Below are 20,136 nucleotides of genomic sequence, written 5' to 3'. Positions count from 1 at the left end.
ATCCATTTGATGAAGTACCCTTGGGCGTGACTGACATTTTCGTATAACCCCTGTATTAATGTCCTTTCATTGCCAGACAGACGTATTGCCCCTGATATAGGAGACATCTGACATGTGCTATTTCATCCAGTGAACTGTCGGTTGAGCAGATCTCGTATGCGCTTTGTTCCTAGGTTACTGGCATCCCATTCAGTGTCTCCTGTGTCTGGAGTGTTGTGGTGTCATGACTAAAACCAGTGATGGAGGTTTATGTTACGTAGCAGAGTCCAAGATTAATCTGAGTCTCGCAGACTGTGGTCGAGTTTGACGTTGCCAGGGGGGAAGACCGTGTGTAAGGGGATCGCTCTTCATCTGTCTGTTTAGCCATTCTCTGTTTCTCGATCCTCATAAGGGCTCTTTGAAGACGACAACAAAAGCAGAGTCTGATTTGTTGTGATGAGAGTGACCAGTCTGAGCCTCTGTCTCTCCCCCCTTGATCGCTGTTGTTCTAGGATGGGGGAGAACTGAACTGTTGAGGACTGAACTGGTAGAAATACTATATGTGACCGCATCTTGTAAGACGCGGATAACAAACATTGCGGCTACCTTTGTTTCACGGATATGGCAATGTTCTATTTGTCTTATTTACTTTACTATGACTTTGAGAGTATTTTGTGTTTGGATGATTTTAAATGTGAAGATGATTTGACCACGGCTACTAGAGTGTTAAAAGTACTAACCAGTAGAAAGGATCTGTGGAGTCTATATCAGTGTATATTATATCCCCCTATGTCAATGAAATGCATTGATTTGGTCAACTGATGGAGCATTTGAGATTTTTTAAATATAACACACTGCCCTCCAGTGGTACAAACTGGAATGTAAGGTTTCAACTGAAAGTCAGTCAGCTTTTACATTTAGTCATTTACATTTAGTCATTTTACATTTAGTCATTTTAGCAGACGCTCTTATCCAGAGCAACTTTTATATAGATCACATTTCACGCAATTATTAAAATAATAATTCCTTATTATTACTTTTGAAAATGATGGGTTTTTGAATTTTGTTTGGATTGTCAAAATAGTTTTATTTTGTGTATTTGTTTTCCAGAGATACTTCGTTACGGTACTTAAGTCGATTCTTCTGGTATCAGTACTTCACTTCACTATAAATTTTTCTGACAACTTTTTACTTTTTTACCCAAATATCTGCACTTTTTACTTCTTATATTTTCAAGCCAGGCTCATTACTTTTATTTGGTGGCATGATATCTCCTCTCTCCTCACCTCTCCTTTCACTGTGTGTGAAAAAATATTTGTGGAAAAAAAAAGTTTAGAAAGGTTGAAAAAAGTTTTTTCAAAAAAGAGAAACTTTTGTGCCGTGTTGTGTGTGTGCGGGGAAAAAGTTAAAAGTTAAAAAAATATTTTTGAAAAAAAAAATCAGATCTTTTTTTAAAGGTTTACAAGAAAAGTTTTGAAAGGTTGAAAAAAAAAAATCGATAAAGTTCTGAAAAAAAAACGTTTTGAAAGGTTGGAAAAAAAAAATTATAGGGTTCAGAATTTTTTCGGGGGTTGAAACCAAAGGTTGGATTTTTGGGTGGATATATAACTTTCGAAAGGTTGAAAAAATACTCTGGTTGTATTCACTCCTGGTGAAGGTCACAGTTGAAACAATCCTTCTAGAGTCTGGAAAAGCATTCAGCCCCTCAGATATCAGAGGAACTTTTCCCATGAGTGTCTGTAAGTCATGGAGGGCAGTGAGAACACAATGTTCTGATGTGTGTGTGTGTGAACTCTGGATTCATTGATGGTCTAATGATCCGCTGTAGGGTCATTGTTACAGAGAAGACAGACTGTAACTCTGTAACAATGACCCTCGGCAGTCTGGCAGTCTGGTAGTCATGCTGTCATTTCTGTCCTCCAACTCTGGCTCCATTCCTTTTTATTCAGAGACCAAAAATAGAGAAGTTGGCTTACAGAGCTTGTGTCCTTTTTTGCAAAAAATCTGATCCATGATTTTGGAACTGAAAGTGGCTGTTGCTTGCTGTATAATGGTGTAAAAAAAGAAGCACGTCAACATAAATATGTTGGAGGAGGTGAGAATTTTCCAGTAGGAAGGCATTTCCCATTACAACAGTTCCCTTCCTGCATCTAAATAAATTATACTTTGCAGCTCTTTTGCAGTTTCTATCCCCATGTGTATGATCAAATAAACGTCTGACAGGGCTGTCTGAGAACCCCATACTCCCCCAACATCTGTGTCTCCAACGGGCCTGCAGGGACTGAGTACACGAAACCAGGGCCCCAAACCTTATCGTTCATGAGGAGAGGGTCACGAAGTTGAACAGTTACACAGAGCTCAATCTACATAGATGTGGACTCCAGGGACTGTGAAGATGTAACTGGTTGTGTGCTTTCATAGAGTCAATCATCTACTTCTAAAATATTTACATCTACACTACATCGTACTTTACACTCTGTTTGATCTCATAGCGGATTAATATAAAATGCAGCGAGTCCATAGCAGTCAAGGAGTTACAAAGGGATTGATGACTTATCGACCAGGTCCGTTAGGATTTCTAGGGACCAGATGATCTGAGTTCACTGTGAAGTGGCTGCTCCCTCCGCGCGGTCCTCTCTTCTCTGTATGTCTTTGTAGTAATGCAGATATACTCCCTCCTCCACCCTATCTCCCATCATGCTCCAGCAGATTAAATTCTTCCAGACCGGGAATGGCAACCAGCCAGCGATCAATAGCATTAATAACAATGACCCGGCTATCACCCCGCTCAGTTCCCATGTCTGCCTCTCATCAAACGGCTAGATTAATATTTGATGGCTAGCTATGTCAGAAAGCTTCTCCCGACATGAGAGAACACAACACTAGCCGAGCTGGAGGCCGCTGATTAGGAAAGAAGACGAGTCAATCACCGCGCTGCGTCTGGGGTCGTTTCTCGGCTCGTTGGGCAGGCCTGAGGACATCACACACGCTCTCCATTTTATAGTTCTCATTCCCTGGATGTTGGACGTGGGTTCGCTCCAGTAACGGCTTAATCGGTCATTTCAGCGGTCATCCGCGCGCACTCTTTGTTTGGACAGTTGTAGACGCGTTAGAATTGTTGAGTGCATGATTGGATATGTCGATGCACTAAATCGGTTCATTTGCTCACTGCAATCATATCGTAATTCATCACATTATTTATCAGTAGATGCCTGAGCTGAATCAGGATACTTAATTATTTGGGAGGTTGTCACTTGTTGCCATAGCACAAAATGCCAATACATTTGTACATTGTCTGTATAGGCCAAATAGTTGCGGATAGGATAAGAAGGTCTGTTTGATGTGTAGATATTTGAAGACTGACACACCAGACAAAAAACGACTCAAAGAACATGTTGGGGCATAGAGGAATTTAGCAAACATTGAATTTAAACCATCCATGAAACCACAGATTAGAAACCATCCATACGGCTGACGTTAGTGAATAAATCTTCTGATCCATGTGAACACTATCCAAAAGGACACTCCCTGGCTCACTGTTTAACTTAACCAAATAAAATTCCAGAATAAGAATCACGGCCTCCAGCAGAAAAAAAGGCGTCTCTCTCATAATTATATTGCTGTGTCAATCCGCCAAACTAGGGCTTGCTCCGCGCCTGGACAGTGTCATCGCAAAGGCAGGGGCACCGTCTAACTTTCGCCACAAGATGGTAGTATGAATCAGTGTTTCTCCAGTATGTGATGGGTAATTCCATTACTTGTCCCCTTACATAAATCCAGTTTTCGTTAAATCGTTTAGAACCGTAAACTCAATCCATTTACTCAAACGAAATAATCCAAGTCTACTTCAAGATGCATCAGATACTTTGAATTTTAACAACAACAAGTTTAACGGTTGGATTGTTGTTCATGTGTCAACCTACAAGCAAAAATACCAATATGTGATTAGAGCTTCAGAAGCAAGTGAACACCTGAATGTTGTCTCAACTTATCAACAAAAAAAACACTGTTTAGTCATGTGTACTGAATACAGACTTAAAGACAGCTGACCTTCCATCTGCCAGAGCAGCTACACATTCTAAGATATTGAATATTACTTTCTACAAGGGAAAATCACAGTTGACGTAAAGATTAAAGACAGTTCTACATTGTATCATCTAATGCTAACTGCATTGGGTTAACCGAGGATGCTAACTGCTAACTGCTAACTGCATTGGGTTAACCGAGGAGTCAGGTGGCTGAGCGGTGAGGGAGTCGGGCTAGTAATCCGAAGGTCGCCAGTTCGATTCCCGGTCATGCCAACTGACGTTGTGTCCTTGGGCAAGGCACTTCACCCTACTTGCCTCGGGGGAATGTCCCTGTACTTGCTGTAAGTCGCTCTGGATAAGAGCGTCTGCTAAATGACTAAATGTAAATGTAATTGGACATGGTGATACATTAGTAGCAAAGCCACCTCACTCAGAGGGGGTTTTAAGATGTGAGATCACGTGGACAGGCCACCCGTGGAGCTTCCATTGCCATTTCAATATCATTCATGTCTGAGTCTTGTCTCCTCTAATACAAGCGTCGTTTGATGGGGGAGATGTTTCAATTCAGCTCTATGAAATACTAACAGCGGCTGAGGCCTAACTGCTTTCTCCTTTCCTCTGACAAACCAAAGTCCAGAGTCCAAACCCTTCTCTAATTCAACGTCCATCAGAGCACAACGGCGCAAATTGGACATTTAGGAAAAACTTGGCACATCTGACAGACACTTCTAACTACACGTCACCTTTATTCTTTGCCGTTGAAGAAAAGATCAAAGTTTCAGCAGATGAAAAGGGCCCGTTCCCTACATTTAGACTATTCATTCGCTCCTCTTTTACTAAATAAAGAAGCGAGCCTCGGCAAGCACGTGAAGAGGAGTTCAACAATTACAGAGATGTTCCAACTCAACCCCTGGCTCTAATTACACTTGTTTGATGGTTGAGAGTTCCCTTTGACAGAGTCTCTCAAAAGCAGGCTACCGCTGCCCTTTGTGTCCACAACTCAACACTGAGACTGGTAGGAGATTCAAAATACTAGGTTACACAGAACGTGACATTTATCAAATGTTTTATTGTCAAAATAAAAGTCATGTTTGCTTTTAACAAAGTGACATCTACACTTTATACAAATTTACATAGCTTATAAATTTTCTTTTGTACACAATTTACAAGTTTGTACACAATCATTACATAAATACATTTTTCAGCAATAAAAAAAACGACCCGCACAATATTTGGGCATTATTAAGGCTTAATTTAAACCATCTTTGACACTGATTGATTTATACAATTCTATCCACTTGGCACTATGTAAATGGTGAACCCAAAGAAATTCGGGCTGAAACGTTTCCCCACGTAAAAGACAGAACAATTAATGGCCATTATACGCAAAAGCACCAGTCTGACAGTCTGCACTGTTAATACATATAAATGAAGCGGAATTAACCGGCGTTAATGACAGATACATTGTCAGAACCAGTTTTTAACAAGTCCCTCACAGGGTAGCCATCAACAGCTCGTTACTATGCTAATGGTTGGAAGGTGCTGGGTTATCTCCAGAACAATTAGCCGTCCATAAGTCCCTTTCAGACCTGGGACAATGGCATCTGCTTGGGGCAAGATACCGAGCTAGCAGTGCCGGATCTCCACGTTAGTCCGGTACTCACGTCACTATACATTGAGCCACTGGTGCCTTTGCTGCCCCAACAACAGCGAGTGCAGAAAGTCCTCCATGATTCTAGCGTTTTCCCAGACCAAATCCACACGCCGGACGTGATGCCCACCAAAAGGCACATAAAGTACTTTAACATAAAAACAGCATAGTCCGGTTTCTTTAAGTCCTGCTCCGACAAACAGGAGCAATTGTGGGTTATTTCCCAACTTTGTCTGTTGTGTTGCTCATAGAAGTAACAAGCTACTATGATAGTGGCAGGCACAGTGTATAACACTGTAAATATACCAATTCTTATCATCAGCTTCTCCAGCTTGTCCGTTTTAGTGCCACCTTGTTTGATGACGCTACGGATTCTGAACAGGGACACGAATCCCGCAAGGAGGAACATGGTGCCGATAAATAAATAAATCACGAGCGGAGCCAAAACGAATCCTCTCAGATTGTCCAAGTTTTGATTGCCTACGTAGCAGATTCCGGCCACAGAGTCTCCGTCCACAGAACTGAGGGCCAAAACAGCGATAGATTTCATGCTGGGTATGAGCCAGGCAGCCAGGTGAAAATACTGGGAGTAACTAGCAATGGCCTCATTTCCCCACTTCATCCCCGCGGCCAAAAACCAGGTCAGGGACAGAATTACCCACCAAATGGAACTGGCCATACCGAAAAAATAAATAAGCAGGAACACTACAGTACAGAGCGCGGGGCCCGTGGTCTCGTAGTGTATGTGCTCCACGTCATACTCCCGGTTACAAGCCACCTTCTCGTGCCCAGCAATTAATCTCACTATATAACCGACAGAAACAAACATGTAACAGGCAGAGAGAAAAATAATAGGTCTCTCTGGATACTTAAACCGCTCCATGTCTATTAAAAAAGTAGCAACAGTTGCGAAGGTGGACACAAAACATAACACAGACCAAAGTCCTATCCAGAATGCAGTAAACGTCCTCTCGTCTTGTGTAAAATACGGGTTGTGGCAAGGCATTGCACAGTTTGTAATTTGGCCGGTCTTGACCCGGTTATAGAGGTGGTGTCGGTCTGTGTTTACCGGCACCATGGGTGTAAGACACTTACACGCTGGTTCGCAAGGAGCCGCCGGTGGTTTGTATTTACCGGGAAGAGGGGGCCGGTTGGATCTGTCCTTGTTTCTTTGCGGATTATATGCTTTGCCGGGATAGTTTGTTGGTTTAGATAGTACCGGGGAAACTGTGGTCGAATCGGTCCTATTGTAGTCCATACACAGCGTGTCGGGGTTGCCTTGAACAGGCAGCAAGTCACATTTCATTCTGTCCGGCCACGGAAAACCATACTGCCTCATGAGAGGAGCGCAGCCCGCCCGAGCTCTCTCACAGACACTCCGGCACGGTGGCAAGGGCTTCTTATAGTCCTCAAGGCAGATAGGAGTATACATGCTGCACAGAAAGAACTTCAGGTCTGGGGAACATTGTATTTCAACCAGAGGCCAGAACTGGTGCACCTCCAAGCCCGCCTCGTCCTGCGTGTCGTGGTTGAATTGGTTGGGCATGTAGGTGTAGTTGTAGCCGATTCCCTTACACAGTGGCACAGCGATCTCCTGGCAGGTGATCTCCTTCGCCGTGGTTCCGCTGGATCTGGGAAGAATAGCGAGTGAAAGCAGCAGGTATACCCCCAACAGGTAGTACTCCATCCTCTGGCGCTTGGTATCACTCTCCCCCGTTGATTAAACAGCGGTGTAGAAGTCCTCAGTGGCTCGTTTCTCTTGTGAGAGCACAGTCCAGTTAGATATCATAGAACGGACCCATCTCCTTTTACTTGCCTGGCACGGAGTTGCAAGCAATTTGCAAGCCGTGTTTACTTTCAGCGGAGGCGCGGGGGGAGCGGGGGGGTAGCCTTCAGGCGAGCAGGCAAGATGGCTGAGGATAGGCGAGACAATCCGTGTTCACCGGCTTTCTCCCCTGCAAATATGTCTCTTCTATTATTTATATCCGTGGGCAGCTTCTTGCCTTCCAACTGGTTAGCGAGCCGTATGCGATAAAACGTAAAGCCTATACGCGTTTCTGATGTGAGCCTTCTGTGTCTCCTGAACACAGTGGCTACATTCGTCGGATGCGTTGTCCGCTCTGTTTCCCATACAAATCATGATAACGATGATGCTGCGTAGAGTACTTATACGAAAGCTGTCGGAGTCACTCCCCCTATGCCCGGCTGTCCAATCAAAGGACAGTGGGGGCGGTACTTTGGGATAAATCAGTCAAACTGTCTCGAGGTGTTATATGTGGTGGCAGGTTTCTCAGTTGTTCCGTGGCCTCCATCGCCAAAACAAATCATTTAATTCAACATTCATTTATCTATTCTCAGAATAAGCTTTATTTAATGACGATCGCCCCAGTTAAATGAGTTATATATCAAAGTATATATTTTACTATCCAGTTTTATACATCTTGTGTGATTTACTGTAGACCTAATGGCAACATTTGATTTGAGTTGTGAAGAACCGGTAGACTACTATTCACAGGGTTAGATGGAAATCCGTAACAATACCAATCTTGGTATTCTCTGCAATCGGTTAATTTGCGCCTGATAGATTGCCCAGGGGGTTGTCTGTTCATACAAAGGTGTTTTTTTATTTAGTAATTGAGGTGCTAATGTTTCGTTTAGCGCTTATATGGGGGTCCACGCGGGGGGCTTAATTGCACGCAACACCAAGAAGAACATGCTCTCTTGTTTGTAAGGGTAGCAGAGAACTCGCATTAATATCCACCATATTGTGGTTTGCGTTTTTCATACAAACTTGTGAGCATCCTATTCGCACTGAAAAGTAAGAATAGTTTAATAATAGTAATAATTATTGTGATATGATTAAGTATATGCCTTTATAAAGAGTGGCATTACCGTTTTTAGAGTTGAAATGAAACAGTGATATGGTTACCTATATCAACTTGGGTACAGTTTTACACCCATTCATCTTTTACGTATCGACATAAGAAACGATTGCATCAGCACACACAACACTCTGACAGACACATTATACCCCGGTGACGACCTGAATTTAGTGTTGATATTCACGTGTAGTTAATATCAGAAACCACCTCGCTTTCTGCCTACAGCTATGTAGAAGAATAATAGCATTCTCAGGCGAGTGAGAGGTGTACTACAGGGTTTAGTACTATTGTTTGGACATGGGCCAGCCTCAGGTCAGGTGACACAGCTTTCCCAGCGAGTAGGTAATTGTAATAAAATATCACTTTTGTTCATCAGTCAAACTTAATGTTCACCAGTCAAACTTTCTATGCAAAGTCTACTTTGCATAGAAATACTACAATTTACTTAATTATGATAGTGATTTCATCTTGTTTGTTATAAAGTGATAAGAGTACATTCTAATGGACGTTTACTTGTGATTGCGTGTATGGGAGGGTGGGTTTCAGTTATTTTCAATACAGTGCAGATGGCAAAAGTACACACATTCTTCACTCAAGTAGAAGCACAGATACTCATATTTAAACATACTCTGGTGAAAGTTGAGGTACTGACTACACCTTTTCACCCAAGTTAAAAGTAAAGAAGTATGGCCTCTGACATATACTTAAGTAAAAAGTAATTATTACTACTACCTATTTTAGTGTTTTAGTCAAATGTTGTCGGAAAAAAGTACTGACACCAGAAAAATCTACCTAAGTACGGTAACAAAGTATTTGTACTTCTCATCTCTGATTCAGTGAGAGAACACACACATAATAAAAAGGAGTGAGGTCATATGATGATAATTTAAAAGGGAGAAAGTGTGTGTTTGAGAGAGCGAGAGAGAGAAAGAGGGAGAGGTAAAACTGTTGTCCACAAGTAATGATTCACTCCGAAATAACCAATTCCTTTTAGGTTTATAACCCAGACCAGTTACTCAGTGCAGGAGAGAGACCGTGTGAAAATGTCCTCTGCAACCTCGTCATCCAGAATACCGTTTGACTCATGAATATGTTTAACCTACCACTTCAAAACGGGAAGTTAATAGCTCATTCAGTCCACAGAGTATTATCAGAGAAGAAAACAAGCCATCACGTGGCTCTGACTGCCCTTCCCTGGACCTAACCTGCCAGGGAGAAATCCTGCTGGATGCAGATGGTGAAAAAGAAATGGCGACGGAACGTGATCTCGTTAAGGCTAAGCATTCAGAGTTTAGGCCCGATCTGCTGGACACAATTCCAGGAGCCTCCAAGGCATCAAACAGGATGACGCTAAACCACTGCCGCTCGTCAAGACTTCATTATCCATGTTTGCTCAGGCTCTCATCTCCAGGCCCCGGCCGTAGACCCCCTCTCTGTCCCACCATACACTCTCCTAAAAACGGGCTGTTTGCTCAGGGCAGGCCTGATAATCAGTTTCAGGTGGGGCTTTTGTGGGCTGAGTGGGTGGACAAGGGTGGGTGGGGATGGGGGTGTAGTAGTTTGGGTTCCCCTCCTCCTACCAGCTCCACTCCCCTCCCCTCCCCTCCTTCAACCCCCTGGTCCATAGTGGTACCCCTGAGGTAAGGGAGAGTGTACTCTGTGAACTACCTCACCTTGGGGTCCATTACCTTGACAAACAAGGCCGGCCCCTCCAATCAGCCCACTGCCGGGCAGGGTGAATCCAGAAAATCCTCCCCGTTCGTGGGCCTCCCTCAGCATGCCACAGACCCAGCCCATCCATTCAAGGAATCTGGACTGCGAGGTCCAACTCAGCGTTGCACTCTCAGGTGTATCGTTAGGATGAAAGCATGGCTACAGTGTAAAGTTGTGTGTGTCAGTAATCCCACGGAGGCCCACGGAAAACATGGCACGGTGTGAACCCAGGCATGTCCAATACATTGTTGTCGGAAGGTGACACTGATCTCAACAGTCTCAGTCGCTGTCGCTCGTACTGTGGACTCTCCCTTTCACGGCCCTGCTGCCAGCGTCCTGTTTACCAGCTGGTGCAGGGTGCTGCCACCCGACACCCATGTCTCTCGTCTTGTAAAACAGCATGTGTCTTGTTCTCCCCATCCAGTCAGGGGCATGTGAGCTCAGAAAGAGAGGAGAGAGGAGAGAGCGCCCCCCCACCCCCCCCTCTCCTCTGAATCATAAAGAGGGCTTGAGTTTTTAACCCCGGATTGTAATCTGAGACTAGGCCTGCCATGCCCGGCGCATAGAGAGGGCTAGGGCTTGCAAATACAGCGGCCATCTGGCTAAATGAAATGGGGGGTGGAAGGGCGGATGGAGTTGTATGAGCCTAGAGATGCTGGCTGTAATTTCATTTTCCTGCTCCACTGAGCTCATTAGAGCAGAGATGGGTGTCAGATTGTCTGGACGACAAGTTGACAGCTGACCCTGCCCGGTTTGGCCATGAGAGCTCGAGTGGGAGATAAGACAACCTTCTCTTTGTAGTGCAGAGAGAGTGAGAGAGAGAGAGAGAGAGAGAGAGAGAGAGAGAGGAAAGGAGAGAGACCAAAAGAGAAAGCAAGGGAGAGACAGAGAGAGAGACAGAGATAAAGAAAGAGACAGAGAGAGAGAGAGACAGGATGACTATTGACTGTATTGGTATCCTAACCCCACTGTTTCCTCCGTCTTAAGGTCACAGTAGAGAAAAGTACCACATGTGACACAGTCATCGCTGGAGAGTCGCTCAGGTCCATCTACCTGTAGTTCTGTGAACACAGCATAACTGTACATTGACTATTCATGCGGCTCTCCAAGGGTCAGAGTTCAACCAGTGTCTCCCGTGATTGACAGGCAACTCATCCCAGGGCTGCTGTGTGTCCAGCGAGACCCAGGAGATGCTATCACAGAGTCTTTATAGTTCCTCAGCCAACTCTTATTTAATGATCTGGGCTCACTCTGCACAGCGGTGGTCTCTCTCGCTCTCTCTCTCCCTCGCTCTCTCTCCCTCGCTCTCTCCCCCTTTCCCTCGCTCACTCCCTCTCCCTTTCCCTCGCTCTCTCCCTTTCCCTCGCTCTCTCCCTCTCTCCCTCTCTCCCTCCCTCACTCTCTCTCTCCCTCACTCACTCTCTCCCTCACTCTCTCCCTCTCCCTCTCCGAGAGTGCTGCTGAACAGATGGCGAGGGCAAGGATGGCCGCCAGACAGAACACGAGGAGAGAGATAGAGAGAAAACGACAAGGTGGAAAGAGAGTAACAATATCCGGCTAAGGGAGAACGAAAAAGCAGATGTATACCACAAACGACCTTGCAGAGATTTCAGCTCAATACCAGCAGGGCTCATACACCATGTCAGACCGTCAAACACACACACATACACACACACACCCACCACAGGCAGACATAACTTCAGCCAACCACCCCAGGCCCCTATAAGGCTCATTAGCAATCGTATTAAGACATGTTTATTTATGTAATAAAACACGTTTGGTAAACACAGGCTTATTTATTAATTTACCCTTCACATCCAGTGCAGCGGCTTGACAGATCGGATTGGGGGAATTGACGCGGGCGAGAGGAGTGCTTGTTTGAAGTTCTTCAGCAAACATCTGCGTCGAGGTTGGGGGCGAACCGAGGAGTCTCACAGGTGGGTGATGTTGGGGAATTGGGGGAGAGAGAGAGGGTTGACAAGCAGGGAGGTCAGGTGGCTGAGCGGTTAGGGAATCAAGCTATTAATCAGAAGGTTGCCGGTTCGATTCTGGCTGTGCAAAGTGATGATGTGTCCTTGGGCAAGGCTCTTCACCCTACTTGCCTCGGGGGAATGTCCCTGTACTTACTGTGAGTCGCTCTGGATAAGAGCGTCTGCTAAATGACTAAATGTGAGAAGGGGGTTGGAGTTCTACGGTCCCCAGCTGAATACTGCCGGTCTTTTGTGAGTCTCTAAACTGTGTAAAATTGACCTCTGTCTATCTTCAGTCTCACAGATAACCAAGGCCAGGGGTGACCTTGCGCGTGTCATTTCCACACCCCAGTCCAGTCATGTCCTTGAGACTCCACACCACAGAGCTCTCTGTCTAACCATCACACCGGGGGTCTGGAGACACTCACTGACACGGCGTAGCGACCAGACAGCTTTGTTATGAACACAACATCTCACTGTGCACTGCTAAGATGTGTTTGCAGTATCATTTCAGAGACGCAGTGTTTCACACATATCTGTGAAACTAACAATGTAGCTTTGAGGTACAGTCAACCGATTTGTGCAAACTTTATCCTGTAGAACGACCAGTACCCGTGTCTGCGACAGTTGGAAACTTTAGATGTGAAATAAACTGATTGGCAACTTGAATGAGCGAGCTTCTGAGATTAACTCAACATATACAGTATACCTTCAGGGCAAATACTGTTCTGTATTTCAATGTTTGTGACTGGGGAGGGCTTTTGTTGACCGTTGAACAAGATTCTGTGAAGAACTTTGAACCTTGACCCAGTCAGGTCACACCCACGTCATCCATCGACAGGCAAGCGCCTCTGGGACACTTTCACTTATCGCTCCCCTTATCAGTCACCTAGGAGACGACAAGCCGAAAAATCACACCACCGAAAACTCTCTGGAGCTACCGGAACGAACAACTCAAGATTCCTCGATCGTCCTGGTCTCAAGGAGAAACACTCTTGTAACGCAATCATTCTGATTAGTTCAACATAATGTGCTGAACAGAACAGAACAGTATCTTTGCTGCGTACATCAGCAGTCACACACTTTGAGGATTGGACGGAGCATTTCAGGGACATACAGATAATAGCTAGATAAGGCGTTGCCAGAGGGTCACAGTGAAAGGATCGCTCTACCCCCCCTCCCTCCCATCACCCCCACACCACTTGTGTGCGCGTGTGTGTGTGTGTGTGGTGGTGTGTGCGTGTGTGTGTGTGTGGTGGTGTGTGCGTGTGTGTGGTGGTGTGTGCGTGTGTGTGTGTGTGTGGTGGGGGCATTCAGAATCTACATAATTCTTTATCTAGCATTAACTATCTTGATGTAGGTCAATGAGCTACAACTAGTGGATGTACACAGAATCTCTACAAATTGCGGGCAACTTGATAAAGGCTGCTGCACAGACAGGCGACAAAGTTGAGGAATGGGAGCAGAATTTAAAATCCTGATGGTTTGTCATCCATTCCGCTGCAATATTCTCAGCGCTGCGTTACCGTAGTGATTTGCGTTCCGGATTTGGCATGGCGGTCTATGTCATGGTAATAGGAGCGATTTACTAAACCGATTGTGACACAAGGGTGTGTCTGTCGCAATGCAATGCTTCTTAGCTGAGGTTATCAACTCTCTCAAGGAGACCAGCTGATTGCATCAGCCAGATTAGATGCCATCTGCCCGTAAACGTAGGTATGACTGAGGTCCTCATCTGTTAAGGGCACCATTAAGATTGCCATGACGATGACGGGAGAGCTATGCTAGCATTGTTAGGCTTCTGATTCTAAAAACAAATTCTGATTCTAAAAACTAATTCTGATTCTAAAAACAAATTCTGATTCTAAGGGTGTTGAGCAGGACTCAACAAGGCAGAACTGACTCTCTCAAATCCACTTTCCATAACGGAGCACTCCTGTCCAAAAACCATGATTTATGGATGAATGCTATATATTAAACGTACGAACACAGCCAATATCAACATGGTAATCTTAGGTATCAGGATTTTCTACAGTCTGATGAGAGGGCGAGGACCTGGCACCGTCTTCAGGCCGTCGATCCAATCCAATTTTGCGGAATCATCAAAATCCCTGTTTCCGAACCTCAAAAGCAATTTCAAAATTCAAAGCAGCACTTTGGCAATTGGAGTTATTTTCCTCTGTCAGAAGTGACGCTGGGCCTGTAGTTCAAGACCTGCTTTCTGTGTTGAATGATCTGCAGAGTCTTGGAGCGGCTAGTTCGAACTGGAAACACCACAGGTTGACATGAGGAGAGTCCGGTGGCAGGTAGGGTCTCTCTGGTGACTGATGGTTGATTGACAGGGAACAAGGTACACACACCTAAGCCTTTGACCCCTCTGATGACCCCACTCTCCCTCCCCCTCGCTCTCCCTCCCTCCCTCTCTCTCAGTCTCTTACTCTAAGAGTTTGAAACGTGATGAGGGCCAAATCCGGAGTGGAATGGCTCGGGGCAGCAAGCTACTCTAGATGGGGTCACTGAGAAACAAAGGCCATTCAGGTACAGGGGGCCGAGTTGAGCCACTCTGAGACAGGCTCCCATGCAGATAACACAGAGTTGGGTTGTGTGTGTGTGTGTGTGTGTGTGTGGGGTGGGGGGGTAGTTGTGGTGGAGGGGGGGGGGGGGCTAATGTACTTGCGTTTGCACAGTCAAAGCCGAGGGACTTAGCCCAATGCTGAGGGGGGTTTGTTTCAATCAGGAGAGAGAGAGAAAACAGATTGACAGGTGAGTAAACACAGTAAAGCTCCATAGACATTCTTGAAATGACTAACCCGTGTTGAAAATATTCCATACAGAGGCGCTAATCCTCTTTAGGGTGGCTGAGCTGCTGCAAATTCAGAACTTACAAACGCATAAGGCGACTTGAAAAACTCCCTCTCTTTCCCATCTCTCTTTCTCTCTAAATTACATTTTCTCTTTTGCCCAAAAAATCTCTCTCTCTTTTCTCCATGGCAATCGATATGCTTTGTGTCGATAAGTGCTTTTCCTCGAAAACAGCATTGATCATTTTAGTTGAGTCAATTAAGTAAAAAAAAACTCAATGTCTGTGGGGAATTTAAACCTGTATTTGACCTAACTAGGTCGTTTCACCCTTGAAGCCACTCTCAATGGACCTTGAAAATGGAAAATATTCTAACTGGACTGAACAGTTAAAATAACTGTGGGTTTGCAGAATGAATACTGAGTGTATCACTTTGAGGCAAAGCATGAGCAATTCAGAGAATCACATAAACAAACAGCTTCACAAACCTACATGGCATGGAAATATATTCAAATCTGTTTAACTAGTAGTCCTCAAATGGGCTGTTTCTGCACATTCCTGGTGTCAGTCACGCCAACAGGGACTGCATAAATGATAGGTAGGGACTGAGGGCATTTTGTATGCTAATGAAAATGTAGATTTTTACCCCCTCCAACCTTTCTAACTTATGTGCAGAAAAGACATGGAAGAGAAGAATCGTTACTTTTTGATAGTCTGTGTGTGTGTGTGTGTGCAGCAGGAGCAGCTTGGAGATTCTGCTACGTTTGTGTGTGAAGATCCTGTGTTCTCTTCCAGCCTGAACTGACTCTGTGCTCGGAGCAGAAAACACTCGTTTCCCACGTGAACTAGGCTCCCAACGTCCAATCTCAAAGCCTCTTCAAAAGTGTTACCAGCACAGCCTGTCGCACGCATTCACCGTCTGTCATCCGAATGCATTAATCAACACATGAAATAGGTATGACTAGAATGCGTTCGTTTGAATTTGACCGACCCCGCTTGCCTCTCCACACCTAGCATCCCCCCCTCACCTTCCCCCCCCCCTCACCTTCCCCCCTTCCCCCCCTCCCTCTCTCTTTTCTTTACACCCCCTTTCTTTACCTTGTCTCTTTCCAAGCAGGTCTCACTCCACTGTCTGAAATGCCATTCTTCTTCTGCCTTTTGTATCTACAAGCCTTTTTGCTATTGAATGCCTCTCTCTCTGTCTCTGTTGCTGTTTCTCTGTCTCTCTGTCTCTCTGTCTCTCTGTGTCTCTGTGTCTCTGTGTCTCTGTGTCTCTGTGTCTCTGTGTCTCTGTGTCTCTGTCTCTGTCTCATCTCTCTCTCAAATAAATGTATCCTTTGGGCAATTGGCAGAATTCTCAAGGAGCTTCTGCTTTCTTCTAAAGGGGGACTTTGGAATCGGTCGGGCCAGAGATTTTTTGAGTCCTGAATGGGACAGCTAATCAGAGGACAAAAGGCTGGGTTCAACTACTAGCACGTCTGCCATTGTATGGGCAAGGCAGGATGCCTTAATTTAGAACCAATTGCAAAGAAAAAGAGGAGGAGGGCAGAGAAAGAGAAAGAGAGAAATAAAAGTTCTTGCGATTGAAAAAAACACACAGCGTGATATTTCCTTGATGTTGACGAGAGACGGGCGTTTGAGTGGCCCGGCAAAAAAGGCTCAACCTTCGGGGATCCCACAATGTTGTGTGTTTACATCCAATCTCTTGTCGAGTCTACCGACACGAGAGAGAATGATCCCTGAACGCTACAGAGGGATGAGCGGTCCTTAACGCTACAGAGGGATGAGCGGTCCTGAACGCTACACAGAGATGAGCGGTCCTGAACGCTACAGAGAGATGAGCGGTCCTGAACGCTACAGAGAGATGAGCGGTCCTGAACGCTACAGAGAGGAGAGCGGTCCAGAACGCTACGGAGAGATAAGCGGTGTGGAAATCTGCAAGCATGCGACTTCTGCGGTTCCTCCTCTTGATGCTCCCTCACTCCCGGAGACAACAAGGCAACATCTCAAAAACACCCAGGCCTGTTTTCATCCCTCCTCTACCCCTCCACCCCCCTGCTCGTCCCCCCTCTGCTCCTCCACCCCCCTGCTCTTCTACCCCTCCACCCTCTGCTCCTCCACCCCTTTACCCTCTGCTCCTCTACCACTCCACCCCCCTACCACTCCACCCCCCTGCACCTCCACCCCCTGCTCCTCCACCCCTCTGCCCCCCTGCTCCTCCCTCCCTCCACCCCCCTGCTCCTCCACCCCTCTGCTCCTCCACCCCCCTGCTCCTCCACCCCTCCGCCCCCCTGCTCCTCCACCCCCCTGCTCCTCCACCCCTCCACCCCCCTGCTCCCTCCACCCCCCTGCTCCTCCACCCCCCTGCTCCTCCTCCGTGTTGTGCCCCGGCACGCACACTCCAAACTGTCGACTCAGGAGTCTGGGAGACCTTTTGCCATCTCTGAAGGGTGAGGAGGAAAAGAGAATGGGAGATCCTCCGTTATCTCCTCCCCCTTTCTCCTCCCCCACCCCTCTTTCTCTCCCCTCAGCTCTATCTTTCATCCCTGATAATCACATCGTCAGCCATCCCCGGCAACGAATAAATGAACTCTCCTGGTCATTAAAATTAAGCATTGAATTATTGACATGCAATTAGCCTGGGTTTTGTGGGAGACAGTGAAAACTTTCTCCCTGCGGTGAGGGAGACATAATATGAGTGCTGCAGTCATCAGAACAAGAAAAAAAAAAAAGATATAGAACATGCCAGATATCCAGACTTGGTAAATCCTATTTATCACATAATATGAGCACTAAGCCTGGTTCCATCTCATTTAGCAGAGTTTTATTCCCATAAGGAGTAGTCACTCGTGATCGCCTTCGTCATGGAGATAGCAGTTCTGTTCCTGTATTACGCCGTGGATTATGCTAATGTTGCCAAAACACATGCACAAAAACTAATATTCAAGTGTCCTGTGTGAGCGTGATTTTCTTATTTACTAATCTTGTTTATCAGTTTTTGTTTTTCATTATGCATATCCAGGCAGGTATTCTGTAGTCGAGATAGCTGTCATTTTCCTGTCAAAACTTTAATTATGTTTACCACTCCATTCCTGAAACACAATGAACTGGTGAATGACAACCTGTCACGGATGTTCAAATGATTTATATTTTTGGAGAACTGAGCTAGATATGCACTTCTCTCAGCTGCCAATTACAGGTACAATATGCCAGACGCAGGGGTATTTTTAAATTGTAAGAGATACAGTACTTAGCCATAAGCTTGTAAATCAAATACGCATTTGCAGCTGGCTTCATTCTGGCAGACCAACAGTTTGACAAGCTGTTTACTTTAAGCTTGAGCAAATCAAATTCTGCATTCGCTTTCCCAGTAATCTCATTTTGTTTACAGCTAATGCTAAGTACATTAGCCTCCTCCCTTTCTGTTGACACCTCCTCAGGTCTCTGTACTGTACTGGCTGGGAGCTGAATGGAGACTGGTGTTTTGAAGTGAAGGTAACCTACTGTATATTCATGAACTTGGCCTAAGCTGACACCAAGACAGGAATTCAGCACTCCCGAGTGCTGCATCCATGCTAGGCAGAGATTTTCCTCAAGCATATAAAGATGCTTTCGTTTTTGAGGACTAGAGACTTTCTCTCTCCCGTTGGTGTGTATGCGCAAGAGGTGGTGAGTCACCGCTGAAGGAAAAATGTGCAAATCCCGCTCAGAAAGCGCGTCTGTAGGATGCCCACTGGGAAAATAAGGATTTGCTTTGGAATGTTCTACCGCTGTCATTCCGGAGTGTAACGTAATTCCGGAATGTTTTACCGCTGAGGTTTACCCGTGGAAGAAAACGTATCACTTTGGGCAGAAGTAGGGTTAAATAAAACATTTAAGGATCACAGGTCATATTGTTTGCAGGGCTGTGTTTTTTTCGGGGGGGGTGGGGGGGTGGGGTGCTGGAGGAGGGTGAATCACGTCTCACCTAATGTGCGCTTCTCCTGTTTGTCCACAGTGCCAGAGGTTGAGCGCATCTCCTGGTTCCCACAGTGCACGCCTCATTAGACGGCTCAGAGCTCAGGAACCCCACAACTCAGTCTCAGAGTGACAGGCACTGATGGGATCTGCAGGTTCTAGATGTTTCTGTCGTTAGGCTTGTAGACAGATCTGGATACTCTGTGTGCTGAGTCGTGTGAAGAAGATTGAGTGGACTGGAAGTTCCTGACTGACCTGCTAATCCAGACTTCATCTCGGCAGTTGGTGGATAAAGGTGTAATAAATATTTTCTAACAATATGTTTTTGGTAGTAAACAAGTACGTGCAAGTTAGCTGAAGATTTTAAAAAGCCCATTTCCCCAAATTGTGATGTTTAAATATTTTACTGCTTTCCAATCCATAATACCATTTGAGGATCCTTTTTACAGTTTGTGCCAGAGATCCATTTAGAATTCAGACGAGATTTCGAAAACAAATACAATGTGTATTCGGACTAAAACACTGAGGATTTCATAAGCTGCTTGTTTACTTGAATCCACAAGCAGCAGATCTTCTGCCTATCTACCGTGCTAATGACTGTTTGGATGCCAGCGCAAACAAATGATTAACACGAGTGTTAACGAACGGCAGTGTTTGGCTGGGGCGTTGTTTTGCTAGAGCTTCCAAGAGTAGGCAGGTCGTCTCTCACATCAGTTATCTACAGAGATAATGTCCCTATTCCTCAGAGCCAACACAGACCACTTAGCCTCTGGCACCAAGTCCAGAGGATATCTACCATATAGATAGAACACCTACAGTTGGATAAGAAAATAGAGAGATTAGTAGTCCTGTGGGCCTTGTTTAACAAAGGGTCTTTTCCACACTAAAGTTGTGGATTACATCCACGCTATGCGAAACATCTGTTTAAATGGCAGGCTGTATCACTTCTATAGTGCATGTAGTAGTTGCACCAGTCGGCACTTTTAAAATACCTTATCAGCACTTTTCTTTTCAAATATTTAAACCGTTAACCTTTAAACGCTTACTAAGTTACCAAGCACGAGCGAGTACATATTAGCACTAAGAACCAATAACAAGCTGATAGTCAAGTTGTAACCGGTTGAATCTGATCTTTTGGAAGAAAGAAAAATATATA

At 45.3% G+C, this 20,136-nt stretch overlaps 1 protein-coding gene across 1 annotated transcript; it reads right to left on the bottom strand.

Moving 5' to 3' along the window:
• Window positions 1–5,062: 5,062 nt before the first annotated feature.
• On the bottom strand, window positions 5,063–7,765 carry fzd8a (frizzled class receptor 8a). The gene has a single exon (XM_067251400.1). It carries the CDS (start codon window positions 7,343–7,345, stop codon window positions 5,591–5,593), a length of 1,755 nt encoding a protein of 584 aa, XP_067107501.1. The 5' UTR covers window positions 7,346–7,765; the 3' UTR covers window positions 5,063–5,590.
• Between the last annotated feature and the right edge of the window lie 12,371 nt (window positions 7,766–20,136).

The sequence above is a fragment of the Osmerus mordax genome, chromosome 15 (genome assembly GCF_038355195.1).
Source record: "Osmerus mordax isolate fOsmMor3 chromosome 15, fOsmMor3.pri, whole genome shotgun sequence".
Lineage (NCBI taxonomy): Eukaryota > Metazoa > Chordata > Actinopteri > Osmeriformes > Osmeridae > Osmerus > Osmerus mordax.
This window is presented reverse-complemented; position numbering and strand designations above follow the sequence as displayed.

Bases quoted from the DNA above. Each gene is read 5' to 3' on its own strand.
- fzd8a (XM_067251400.1), bottom strand. From the start codon at position 7,345: ATGGAGTACTACCTGTTGGGGGTATACCTGCTGCTTTCACTCGCTATT.